Source organism: Camellia sinensis, chromosome 5 (genome assembly GCF_055761805.1).
Source record: "Camellia sinensis isolate YWXY chromosome 5, ASM5576180v1, whole genome shotgun sequence".
In the NCBI taxonomy this organism is placed as follows: Eukaryota; Viridiplantae; Streptophyta; class Magnoliopsida; order Ericales; family Theaceae; genus Camellia; species Camellia sinensis.
Window position 1 is genome coordinate 125,885,350 of NC_138965.1, and position 14,571 is coordinate 125,899,920.

General features: G+C 38.8%; 1 protein-coding gene across 1 annotated transcript; it reads right to left on the reverse strand.

The window, feature by feature from the left end:
* Positions 1 to 11,853: 11,853 nt before the first annotated feature.
* On the reverse strand, positions 11,854 to 12,700 carry LOC114294932 (kiwellin-1). The gene has a single exon (XM_082869733.1). The coding sequence runs from the start codon at positions 12,643 to 12,645 to the stop codon at positions 12,097 to 12,099; it is 549 nt and encodes a 182-aa protein (XP_082725859.1). The 5' UTR covers positions 12,646 to 12,700; the 3' UTR covers positions 11,854 to 12,096.
* Positions 12,701 to 14,571: the final 1,871 nt, after the last annotated feature.

The following is a 14,571-nucleotide window of genomic DNA, read 5'->3' on the forward strand; positions in this document are numbered from 1 at the left end:
CTCTTAGAGGACTCAGACTATGGACTCACTGCCTCCTCGGAGCCACTCGTCCTGGCGTCGTCATCACTCAGAATGGGCTCTGAAGGACCACTCTCATCTTGGCTGCCCCTGGCTCTGCCTTGACTGCGTGCCAGAACCTGTCTCTCTCTCCTCTCTGATGTTGTAGGTGCTGCAGCTGCTGCCAGTGCTGTCAGTATGGGTGGTACCTGAAAAGACAGTTGTCATATTTCAGCCACAGTATGCATATCAAATGCTAGTATGGTGTGCAGAATGAGTATATGCAGAAGTCAGGTACAGTGTATGAATGCAGTGCGGAAGTGCAGTATTTCAGATGCAGTATATCAGTGCAGTGTGGGGAAGTTTTCAGTTGAAATGTCAGTTTCAGTGTGTCAATGGAAATTTGATGACTGGAATGTAAGAAAGCTAAATAAATGACCTGAATGTCGTGGAAGCCGAGCAGTGCCTCCCTCCTCAATAACATACCCTCAAATGAGGCTAATAGCTCCAGCAGATCCTCGGTGTATCTTGGGGGTGCCTACAAATGCATTGGGAATGATCAGTGTCCAGAAGGAACAAATATCAGAAAGAGATAGGAAAACTAAAAAATGTGGTACATACCAGGAGTGCATCATGAGCTCTGGCATATCTATGCCCCGTTACGACAGGCTCAATCGGAATCTGGTATGCTTCCCTAGTATACCTTCAACATGTGAGTGCAGTAGGCAACTTCGGCCAGCCGATCCTCTGTCCTGCTTGGGTAGCCCCTCTTCCATGCGCTCTGGTCACCCTAGTCGCCTTGGGCACTCTAGCTCTCTCCTTCGCAACTGGAGCCCCCGCCCCCTCACCTCCACGAATACTAGTCAAAGGAGGCATGAGGTGTGTCGGGATGAATGTCGAATAGTCCCCCTCCCCGCGAAAGTAGTCGGCCTCTAAGCAGAACAGAATCATCTCCTGGAAGGTGAGTCTCTTTGTAACTCTCATAGATGGCAGGGGCGCCATGGGAACTACCGACTCAGGCAAGCCCATGGTCTGGCGCAAGAACCGCTAGCCTAGAAACTAGGCTCGATAAACCGGGCCCTCGAATAAAAGCCAAAAACGGGAGGCTCCCCAAGCTCCAGCGAACTGGTCCCTGACTCCGAATGGCATCGTCGCCTAGGGCTGCCAAGTGATCTATAAATAGAGAATGCACAGATTGTTAGTGGCCATCAGATATCGAAGTATAAATCAAAGCCCACGTGGAATGAAAATAACTGTGAATTTTGAGTTACCTCTGCCGCGGTCACTGTGTTGAAGAACTGACAGAAGAACGGAAAGGTCTCCTTGGTCCTCCATAAGCATCTGCCGTCGTACCAATGAGAGTACGGCACAATGGGAGGCATCTCCACCTCCGGCTCTAGAGCGAGAGTTAGGAAATATGCGTACACCCAAAGTTGTAAGGTAGGGGTGTAATTTTGTCTCGCGGCCCGTGGGCGGCCCGAAGCCTGCCCTCGGCCCGAGGTGGGCCCGGCCCGTTAAGGCCCGAGCCCAAGCCCAGCCCGAGGCCTTGGGCCATGGCCATCGTTTCGAAACCCGGTCTAGCCCATGGGCCCGCTCAAGGCCCGCCCAAAAGCCCGGCCCGAGGCTTGGCCCGCCCAGTCCACCTGAGGCCCAGTGTTATTTTTAATGGAAAATAATAAAATTTTGGTAGAAAAAATTTAAAAAAATTGTTTAGCTCCACCCAAAGCCCGAGCCCAGGCCGAAGCCCAGGGGCCCGGCCCACTGGCCCGCACATAGCTCGAATACCTCTGGGCTTAGGCTTGGGCCTAGGCCTAGTTTTTTGGCCCGTGGGCCGGGCCGAGCAGGCCCGATTATTTGGCGAGAGCCCGCAAGGCCCGACATGGGCCTGACCTGAGCCCGGATGGGCCAGGCCGGGCCAAAATTACACCCTTACTATAAGGGAAGGGCAATAGTGAGTATACAATGTATAATGTACGGAAAGTACAAGCGCAAATGCAGAAGCAGAATGTATGCAAAAGGTGTATATAGTGTACAGAGAGTACAAATATTAGAGGATGCAAAGTGTATGGTATAGAAAGCGCAGTATATGGGTGTAAACAATGCAATATGCGGTGTACATGAAAGCACAAAATAGAAAGCAAAAAATGCAAAACAGAAATGTAAAGCGTACCTCTCAGGCTCGCCAGTAGTCTCCGACTCTGTCTCCACTCCCGCGAGATGTCGAGCTCATATAGCCATATAATGTAGCTAGACCAGCACCTCCCAAATCGTAGAGTTGGACCGGAGAAAAGTCCACCAAGGCGTTCAAAAGATACAATCCTACAGTGTTTGCCCTGTTCACGAACAAAGTGGTGCCGAAGAGGAACATCAAGAAGCCTCAGGCATAATGCTCGGTGTCCTCTGGGGTCTTTGGGTCGGTCGCCCGAAACTGCTTTACGAACCAACTGTATTGCACTATACCCGGTCAGAAGTGAGGTAAGTATGCCCCTAACAGGTAGATCTAGGTGGCCTCTCACTCAACCATGTCCATATCATATGGGATTGAGTGACCCCTTACTCCTGTGCTGGTGAGCATGGAGAAGTCATAAGGAGTCATCGTCATCTCCCCAGTGGTAGAGAAGTGGATGAGTTAGTGGTATCCCACCACTTCTCTACCAATGCTCCAAGTAAGGGTCGACTCGCGATAAGGAGCGACAACCCCATGCAGAATAAACCAAAGCCAGCCTCGTCAATAATGTGGTGGACACCAACAGGAAGCTCCATGTACCAGTCCCTCACGAACATGGCTCCATAGCCCCTGATAGCGCAAGAATCCTCCTGTGATCAGAATAGTGATGTACAGTGGTATAAGAACAAGCAGATGAAAAGGCAGTGTAAAAAATACAGTGCAAAAGTGTGATTAGAGCAAGAAATGCAGTGTAAACAATACATTTGAAGCAAGAAATGCAATGTATATTGAAGAAAACATAAGAATACAGTGCATACCTCGGTGGCACCGAATGACAAATGGGAGTCCGGCACTCATAGCAAGAGGTCCTCTGGTGCACCTTGCACAAACCCTCTAAAATGCCAAATGCTCTCGGGTGGTAGCACATGCGTCTGAGGATGATATGTCGTCGGATCAAAAGGTCGAATCCTGGGTGGTAGTAGCATTGGCTCAGGCTCCGCCTCCATCTCTGGAGAAGCTCTGTCATAGGGTAGATCATCCGCCATTTGGAAAGAAGACGAAAAATCTGCGAAAAGTGAAGAAAAATGAGAAAAATAAGTGGAAAATACCAAAAGTCAACCTTAAGAGAGAAACGGGAAAAAAAGTCAAAGCCCGAAAAAAGGCACCAAACCCAAGAAGAACTAGAGGGAAACAAGCCTCAAGTGGTGAAACTCCAAGAAAAAGCACCGAAATTAAATTTCAATCAGTTCAAAACGGAGTAAACTAAGAGGGTTTAGCGAAGAAAATGTGTGTGGGGTGTTGGAAAACGCGTATAAAGCTTAGATCTAGAGAGAGAAAGTGTCTAGGGAGAGAGAAGAAGGATTTTCGGCTTTGGAGGAGTAAGGAAATGAAGTATGGGTGAGTGTATATAAAGACCCGTGGTGAAAAGACCAGATTGGCCCCGATCTGCCATCGGTGGCCGACCGGCCACCACTGACAATGCTCAGGGGTGACTAATAGATGGCCGACACCCTCCCCTCGTGGCCGTCCAGTGCCCAGTGCTCCTCCATTGAGTCTTGATGTTGTTTTTATCCCTGTTTCCTAAGATGTGCAAGGAAATGTCACTGTTGAGTTCAAATTCTCTTTGTGGAAGCTCGAAACTGTGTTTTCGGTGATCGTTGTTCGTCACTTATTGAATGAGGTGCATCCTTTTCGCATATCGCAACTTTTCCGACAGGTAAATCGGAAAGTTGCTACTCAATTTGTTGTATTAAGAATACACTTTCATCCTTGCATAGAATATACATTGTGTGCATGCATTGAACATACATTTCGCACATATGGTTTTGCATAGAATATGCACTTCTCCCTTCATGCATAAGAACATGTCCTAATTTATGTACCGTAACATTATTGTAATCATGCATAGAACATGGACCCTTACTATGCAGTACTTGTTGAGTTTCTTTCTTACACAGGTACGATATTGTATGTATGGTTCATTCAGTATAGCCAACACAGTTAAATGATATTGTATGTGCGGTTGATTCAGAAGAGTTTCGGGTGAAATCATTCGTGCCCTTAAAATCACATCCTTTTACTCCCTCTCCTCGTGCGTGAGACGCGTTTGGATTACTGCTTTTGGTTAAAAATATTTGGGTGTGTCCCGATGTTCACACCATTCCTTTTGGTTAAAAACATTTGGGTGCGTCCAAGTGTTCACACCACTCCTTTTGGTTAAAAATATTTGGGTGCGTCCCGGTGTTCACACTTCTTTTGGCTAAAAACATTCGGGTGCGTCCTGATGTTTACACCAACCCCTTCGGTTAAAAATATTCGGGTGCATCCCGGTGTTTACACCACCTTTTCCCCTCGCACGTGAGACGCGTTGGGATTGTTCATTTTGGTTTAAAACATTCGAGTGCGTCCTGGTGTTTACACCAACCCTTTCGGTTAAAAACATCTGGGTGCGTCCCGATGTTCACACCTCCCTTCGGTTAAAAACATTCGGGTGCGTCCCAGTGTTCACACCTCCCTTTGGTTAAAAACATTCGGGCGCGGCTCGGTGTTTACACCACCTTTTCTCCTCCCGCGTGAGACGCGTTGGGATTGTTTGTTTTGGTTAAACATATTCGGGTGCGTCCCGGTGTTCACCCCATCCTTTTTTCTCCTTCCGCATGCAGCGCATTAGGATCCCGATTGAGACCTCGGGTGCGCCTGACAATTATGTCGCTCGTCGCTTTTCCTACGCGTTGCGTGGTTAAGTTTGCATAATTTTCTTACATCCTTTCTATATGAAATATGGTTTGGTTCATAATTCCCATGTGTGGCGTGTTTACTTACTTTTGTGTTTGAGGTTGCTATACCTTGTTTCGGTTTGTTTGAATGTGGCATTTTCATTGCATAGCATTTGTATCTAAATGTTTCATTACAGCCTCATTGCATGATCATAAGTTATGTTCTTGCATTGTGCATATCACTTACATCTTGCCCTAGAACTACGCTGGTTTGATTCCTTGCAAAGGGGTACGTAGGCAACCTACGGGCGCAATCGTTTTTGTCTTGCTTGTTTGTTTGTCCAAGTCTTCGGCCTTGTCAAAATGGGTTGTCTTTGGGCTTTGACATTCACTCCCGTCACTTCATCACTTTCGAGTTCTGTCAAATAGGGGCAACTGTAGACACCTCATTTTTTACCATCCTCAATACTTGGACGTCATCACTTATGCATATGATGATTGTGATTGCATGTGTTCGTTTTGAGTGCCTGAAGTCCTCGGCGGAACGCCTTGCCTTTGAGCCTTTAAGCCTTGTCTTTTCTATGCCTTCTTTTGGACCAAAACTTGGTGTCTAGACCTTTTGGTGACCTGTCGGCCACCACCATAGGCTATCGATCCATGGCTCATGGTTGTCGGCCATTGGTGTGGTCGGTTGGCCATCAGTGGTGGCTTGTCGGCTACCAGTGGTGTCCGACGGCCATCAGTGGTGGCCAGTCGGCTACCAGTGGTGTCCGACGGCCACCAGTGTCTTTTTACAGATATTTGTTGACAGCTGTTAGCACACTGAGCTACATCTCCCTACACGTGTATGGTAGGATGTTTCTAAGCTCAGGGCTTGTTTTTCTATATATATGGGGGTTCCTCCTCCATTGTTGAGGGTTGGAAATTTTGGAACAAAAAATATCTCTCTCTCTCTATATATATATATTTCTCTCTCTCTCTTGTAATTTTGTACATACTTGCCTAGTTTCTCTACACTTTTGCATACACATCCTAAACCAAATCCTCTCACCTTTGAGCTGAGGTTCCTTGGGACTGGTTTTGAGCTCTTAAAGGTGGTTTTAGCTTGGATTGTTAGCCAAATTGTGTCTTGGCTTCAAGAGGTATAACACTTGTCCTTTAAGCTTGTTTTGCACATTTGTTTTCCTATCTCTTTCTACTATCTTTTGGACTGTTTTTGGCCTGGTTTTGAACTGTAAAAAGCTCTTTTTTTATGGCTTAAAAGTGGTGGTTTGAGGCCATTTTCAGTTAAGAGGTGGTTCACCCTTCTTACTTCTTAGTTTGTCAAGCTTTTGTACATTTGTTCATCACTTTCAAACCAACTTTTTTGGGCCTTTTAACCACTGAATTTCAGAGATTTTTCAGTGACAAAAAACTTATTTTGAAGTCCAAATTTGGAGGGATTAGCCTCCCCTCCTTGTACTATGTTTGCATGCTTAGTTAGCTTCACATGTTAGCATGTTTTTCTAGCTTAACTTAGCTCAAGTCCAGCATGTTTTAGTCTCTGAAATAACCTGTTTTAGCTCTGTTTTGGGCTGGTTAGTTTTCTTTAGCCTTGTTTTGCATAGTTGTAGTGTAAATCCTTTCACTAGCTTGGTGTTTTTAGGCTTTAACCATTATTGGTTTGAGTTGATTGCATGTTTTAGTGTTTTTTCTCACCTAATTTCAGCACTACAATTTTTGCAATCCCCCTCAATTCTCCACTCTTTTGTTTTGCTTTGAAAGTGGTTTCAAACCACTTGTTTGCCTAAGTGTGAAATGGAGGTGCTACACCCAATGGTTTAATCCCTTAGGGGGTTCATTACTAACAGTGTAATGCCTCTTTCATGACCCAAGCACCTTGTGGTTTGAGCCCACTTTCCATTAGAGGACACTCACCAATGGACTTAATAGATTAAAGAATGATTTGGCAATTAAAATGAGTAAACAAAATTGACAAGTAAAAGTGGTAAGATAAGTATCTCTTTGTGTTGCATTGCATGTGTTCAAATCGGACGCTAATTTGAACACAAGGAAATGGGATATTTCATACTCAAAAGTGATGAAATGTACCACTTTCTTAGGTCTCCATCGCCCTTGATCATGCATGATAGGGTGATTGACATTTTGGTCTCATTTTGCATTTATTGAACTTGCACAATTGGTTTCACAAGCCATCATGCAATGAAATTGCTTAATTGATGGTTTATGAACCAAATTTTGTCCCTCCTTTGATTTCCCCTTGAAAATGAGAGGCAAAGTGTGCAAATAATCCTTGAGAAATACATTGCTTAGCTCTGTTTGCTCTCTATTGCAGCAAGGGAGTCCATGTCAGCAGTGGCCGACCGGCCCCCTATCGGCTACCAATGAAATTTGCACAGTGTGTTGGTAAGATGGAGCAGAGGTGTTCTGGAAGTGGGCATAATTTTTAGTGATCAAAATGTGTAAACAGAGGCTTGCAGCAGCAAAATAGCAGCTTTTCGGGCAAAAATCGAGCACGTGCATGAGCCTTCCTTGCATTTCAAGCTTATTTAACATTTAAATATCTAGTTTAAATACGTGTTGTAATTAATTAGTTGTAACTAATTAAGAGTTGTAAATAATTAGTTAGTTTAACTAGTTATTCGATTTTAGTTTGTAATAGTTAGTTAACTAGAATAGTTAATTAATTCGAGTTTTGTAATAATTAGTTAGCTCAATTAGCGTAGCTAGTTAGCTCTTATTCATTTGAACCCTCCTTCGCGAGGACGTAATGTTGTAGTAAGTGTGCGTACGTGTGTGTATGTTTTCTAACCCCACGTCTTTCTTCCTTTTATTTAATCGCTTTCGATGGTAAAATTAGAGTCGTGTTTTAAATTAGCATACCTTATGCCTTATGCTTGTATCCATTCATTTGTATTGCATGCACCGAGGTTCGGCGCATCATTCAAACTGCATCACTATTTCAATGTCTTCTTTGAATACGTGTTTAATCGCATGTTGTTCAAATCGAATCATATGCTATATAGTAGTCGAGTCTATTAATTGCATATTGCATGCGTTGCATTAGACACTCAACATAGTTAGGAATCATGCATATTTTTCTAACTCATGTTTTCTTAACTTGGAGTACTAGGTGAGTTTTTACGCTTTAGCATACTTCCATGAGTGTGAATGTTGACATGATTAGCATGCTTGCCATGAAGCTATGTGCTTAAATGCTAAACTGCTTGAATGCCTATGGATGATGGCTTGTTGTTTGAATTGGAACAGTTCAACAAATGTGCATTTTAAGCCTACTCTGTTGAGTGGCCAATCAGTTTTAAACCCACTATGTTTGGTGGCCAAACCTCAAACTTTAAGCCCACTTGATGTGGCAAATTCAAACCAATTTAGCAAACAAACATGAGTTGAATTGTTTCAAATTGAGCAAACTAGTCTATACTTGTGCACATCACATAGTAAAGCTAGTTTAATAATCAACATGAGCACATAATATTTATAAAAAATCATATCATGATTAGTAGAGGTCGATCTTTGATCGGGCGAGTGGGGGTGTTCAATGCATGACCTTCCCTTCTCGTACCTAAGTTTCGAGCCAAGGCAACTTTGGTGATGACGGGCACGTGGGCTTTGGCACGAGACATGAGTTTTGTAAATTTTTCCAAAACAAAAAATACGTAGGTGACGACTCTGTATCTGGCAAAGTAATCCAATTTTGACATTTTGATTCAAAATCAGTTTTTCAGAACGATTTGTCGGATTTGGACTCTTTGGCATTTACCAGTTTCACATTGCACTTGTGAGATTTGATTCAGAATCGTGGGAGTCCGAACTGTGAGGCCTTTCTTTCAAACCTTCCGAAAGGGGGCACAAAAAATGCGAGTCATAGTTTATGGCAACTCTGCTGGGGACATAGAGAACTTGACTCGAACTCATGATACGACCTTTTTTTTTCTACACTTATGTGTTTCTTTGTATTTATATTTGCATTTGCATCGGTGCGCCTAAGTCACAGTGTTTGCCATCTGCTATTCCTGAATGGTTTGCCGGAGGCTTGATAGGAAAAACTTGCCAAAAGGTTGACCGGTTACGGGCTCTGCCACGATGAGAACACAACCCTTGGATCTGGAGTACCGTTGTACCATTTGATCCTCCTTTCACTTCTCGGTGTTAGGTGTGAGAGGTATATTAGGTAGTGTTGCCGAGGTACCCTTTTCGACCAATCGACCTAGTTGCATATCGAAAACCGTAGAGACTATTTCAAACTAGGACAGGTTACTTACCCAAATTCAGAATTGCATGAAACACTTTGCTTGAGTCGTGAACCCTAGTTCCTGACGAAACTAGGACAGAGTGACCCTACCCCATCATAGGATTGTTTTGGCTCTCACTTGACTGTTATATGCTTTTAGAGTAAAACTCTACAGAAATGTATGAATCAATTGCAAGTTTGGGCATCAGTTTTGGGACAGATATCAATGTTGAGGACTTGAAATAACATATAATGTAACTAATTGTTAGAGGACTTGAAATACTACTAGAAAATTGTTTATCCTTGTTCTTTTACACTAATATTAGTTCGAATCTTAAATAAAATAAAATAAAATAAAATAAAAACACTCTCAAACTAATGGCAAATATATATGTATATATATATATTTAACTTTTTAACTTATATAATAAAAAATTAACTCTTTCAACTACATCTCAAACACCTAGATCTACTAACAAACCAAAAATGGTACAAAACGTTTCTTAAAAAAAAAATATAAAATCTAATATCTTAAGTTTGAGTCACTTTAAAGAGTCACTAGAGGTTGACATGCACACCCAATTTTAAAAAAGAGTAATATTATAAATCTAGAAAAATTTATTCGGAAATTACTCAAAAATACCTATGTGTGGTTTAAATTTATTTCATACATGGTTCCCACAATACATACTTTCAATATCCACTATACATTCCATTCTTGTCCCAAATATGAGATAGTAAGTCTGGTTCTCAAACTTACCGTTAAAAAACACAAAAATGCTTCAAAAATTTTATTTTTTATTCTTGAAAAGACAAAGACAAGAACAAAAAACCAAAACTAAAGAGACATTTTTCAAGAGTTCCTTCGAATCAGTACTGAATTGGTCAAAAGTTAAGTGCTAGGTTGTGAGTGTATTGAGCTCAAATCCTTCATAGTAAGCTCATCATAGCTAGATAGTGATGTTTATGGGTTTTGGATCCTATTTCATTGGCTTGTTTAACTGAGAAATCTGTGTTTGGATTTAGCATAAAAATAAAATTTGAGTCATTATAAATTCACTTGCCGACCAACTTAATGCGATGCTTAGAAACTTTCTACTATAAGGGAAAAGAGTAATTTTGACAGGAAAAAGATTGAACAAGTACTTGACAAGTTTGTCTCCACCAAAGAACAACTTTATGAATTTATTTTATTTTATTTTATTTTATTTTTTTTTAAAAGTTATAGGAAAAAGAACCTTTATGAATGAACTCTTAAATAATTATAATTACATCAATAAAGCAAAAAATAAGTAAGTGTTAAAATTGAAGGCATCGAGTCTGCCAAGGCCAGTGGAGGTTTATTTATCTCTTCTTTTTTTTTCCGCTCTTTGCCAAGCCCCTCTCGGTTTGCTTATGGCATATGATTTGTTGGGTTTCATGTGCCAACTTTTTTTGTCAATGAAAAAACGAAGTTGTGAAACAATCACATTAATGTATCTTTATTTTAAAGATAAATTACACTCGTTACTTTTTGTAATTTGATCTAAATTTTAAGTAATTTCTGAATTTTTTTTAAGTACATACAATTTTTATTTTGGTATTAATTACACTACACTTTTATTTTTCCTGAACTTTTATTCATATAAGTGAATACTTTTTGGTTAAATTACACTTTTTACCAAAATTTCACTTTACTCTTTTATTTTTTAATTGTAAAAGTTAAGTCTTTAGATAGTAATCTTAGTTTCAATGTAGTTATACCATCATCTCATTATTTTTTTGATCGATGAAGAAAAAATTTCATTAAAAATATAAAATTAAAAGTACAGGGAAATATAATGCACTGAGAGAGGTTCAAAGTGCAAACTCCTCTACTAATGATGCTCACATCCACATAACCAACCCCTCAGTCTCACAATTTAAAAAAAAAAAAAAAAGAAAAAAAAAAAAGAGAAGCTAATAAGCTCTTAACTACAAACCAAAAAATCTCCCATGCCAAACACACTGCCCCAGAAAGCTGTGATAGCAAGTTGAAAGGTAAAAATGTATATGTGTTAATAGTTTTTCTCTAGTACCGTTAAGCGTACTCATGTGGACCTGACGTGATCACCTTCTATCCATTTAATTATTGACAAGTGAAGGGAGGACTACATTAAAACCATGATTAAAATATGAAGATTTAATTATTGTTATTTGATTCAAATTTGAACACAAAAAATGCAGTTTATGCTTCTAAATGGACAATTTTTAGGGCTTATTTAACATACGAGGTGAAATTATCATAATGAGGACACCACCATTACCGAAATACATTCATTTTTTACCAAGACCAACAAATGAATCTTTAGCAATTACTTTGTAGTGGTATAAAAAAGTATTGTGTTATACATATTAAAAATCAACTGACACAAGTTATCAATATAGTTGGAATGATTTAACTTATCGTGATACTTTTGCAATTGTTTTTTTTTTATTGATATATTTTATTTTGCACTTTGTATCTTGTTCTTATATCAATAAAATTTCTTTTGCCGATTAAAAAAAGTTACCAATTTTTTAAAAATTATTAGTCGCGAAAAACAGTTTTATAACAATAATTGCATCAACTATATCAGTTATGCACTTATATATTGTGAATTGATATATATCCCTACCTTAGTCTATACATAAGTGATTTTCATTCTCACTGAGTATTGATATTTGGAGGCCAAAAATCTATTATGTATGGGATAATGATATTGAAAACTATAGCATCATTATGGTGAATGGGAAGTACACATATGCTTGCCAAAATTTGGATAAACAAGCAGTAGTACACTTTATAACCATTTCGTGAAAGTTCGCACCAATACATGTAGTAGTATACTTTCTTTTTTATTACAACATAAGAAGAAAAACATTAACAACTTCAAAATGAAACAGGAAAATATAAAAAGCACACAACTGGCAACTACTTTTGATAAATATAAATGCGTTGGAGATCAAGCATCGGACCAAGTAACATCCAAGTTGCCCCAATCTTTTTCAGGAACACCCAAAGCCTTCCACACGGCTTTGGAGGCATCAACAATATTATTAGGACATGGAGGTTGGAAAGCATGATCGGCATCACAACCCAAGGTGGAATCACACTCGTCAACCACCATTGCTTTTACACTTCGTCCATTTCCATGGATGATAATGTTGTTCAAGCACCTCTGTCGCTTGTTGAACCACCCGGTTGACAGTGCCACCACCGGCGTGTTATCTGAATGGAACCTGTTATCGCATGCAGATGGCCCTCCGCCATCGGCGCCCTTCTGAAAGCTGTTGATTGTTAACAATGCCTTTGTACGAGTGGACACTGGTGGCGAACACGTGAAAGTAGTGTAAAGCTTACCTTCCTCGCAACACTCAGATTGATTTTGATTGTTGCATTTTCCCTGAGGCTTCTTGCCCCTTAGCTTGCCACTAGGCTTGCAAGTTTGAGCTTCGATACTTGAAAAAACTGTCACAATAAGAAAAAACAACATTAGAAGTTGATTCTTCATCCTATTTTTTTCTTCTTTTTTGTATTGTGATTATTCGGTGTGAAGTAACTAAGTTAATTTACACTATATATAGTAGAATGATGATAAGTGACAAGTTTGTACTATTCGTTTGTACTATTCTGTTTCGCAATATTATACCCTTTGGCCCCCTTTGTTTTGGGGCATAGAGGGTGTGATGGAATTAGAATGGAAGTGGGATCCATTTAGTATTGTGTTTGTTTGTAGAATTGAGAAAGTGATTAGGATGGAGTAGAGGATTAAGATGGAGGTTGGAAGGGAGATTGAGATGGACGAGATAGAGGTAGTATTAAAAAAATAATGAGGAAACTAGAAATTTTTTTATTTATTTTTATTTTTTACATGTTGGGCAATTTTTTTTAACATTAATATTTATTTTTTTGTATTTTTTTATTTGTTTTATTATTTTATATAAAAATAATTTAACAATTCCTATACTAAAAACTATCATTAAAACAAATATAATTTTATTTAATTCTCTCACTATCAATCCCTTCACTATAAATCTCTTCTATTCTACCTCTTAAAACAAACGGGCCTTTGTTTAAATTAAATTAATGTGCCATCATGCTGAGGAACAATTGTTTTCTAGTAGGGGCAAATTAGGATTTCTCTTTCAGGGGCCAAAATAAGGTTTTTTTTTAATTTTTTTTTATATCAATTGATATAAACAATTCTATTTCAATTAAAGAATGAAAAATAAATTAATATTTAATACTAAATTAATACGTATAATCTAAAATAAGTTTCGATTTGAACACAAGAAAACAATTTGCTACAAAATCATCATTCATTTTGTTAACTGAAAGAGTAAGCACAAATACAATTGCTTTGCAAACAAGTGGATAGATTGTTTCATTTTTTAGTCATTCTCAACCATTGACGCAAAATTTTTGTAATTTCTTAAATGTATTTTCTTATGATCCGTGAAGCTTTGAAGATAAAACTTGTATGCAATCAACTTTCTTTCACTTTAAATTTTTTATTTAGTATTTTTTTTATTCTAATAAAATTTGCTCAACATTTTTCGTATAACAATAATATTCACTGCCATAATAGGCAATGGCATGGAAATAATGACTCAAATTTATTTGTGAGATGTCAAGCCGTTAAATAATTTGTCATTTAAACGAGGCTAGTAATCTTCCTTTTGGTTATTCCAAATCGTAATGCACAATACGGACTTGTTTGTTTTTGCATATGTTTAATGTTAGAGTTATATAATTTTTCACGTAATAATTTACACACGCATTCACATAGTGCGGAACTTTTCATATCTCTAAGATTGTGTTTGATTTATAGATTTTGAAAGAAATTTGGAAAGAGAAATAGAAAAAGTAGATGAAATATAATTATATTTCACTTACATTTTATACACATTTTTTTTTTCTTTTCAAATTCATATACTAAATATAACTTAAAAATATGCTTAGTATAAATTGTATCATAAATCTTGTAAAAAACAAATAAATAAAAATTCCAAACACACAATTATTTCCTTGTTAATAGAATGACGTGGGCAATTGAAAAAGGGATGGGACCATATTCATTCAAAGCGAGGGGCACAATTAATAAAAATTGTATACAATTTTCAAAGAACTAACCATATTAGTGGCACTCTCTAGATAGCCGGCCGGGGATGGCCCCTCATGTTCTATGTTTGCTTCTAAACTTATTAATTTTATTACGTGTATCTTTGTTGCGAGTTCTTGGCTTACATCAATATAAGGAATATGGTGATTTTCGAATATTTTTGCCGCAATGAAAATATGATTTATTCAACAAGTTCATGTGATCGTATGAAAAATTATTGAATTTGGGAAGAAAGTCCATGTTAAGTCTGGAAAAATAACAATTTTGGGGTCAAATTTCATGATTTAGACTTTCAAATTAGTAGTTTTATTGTTT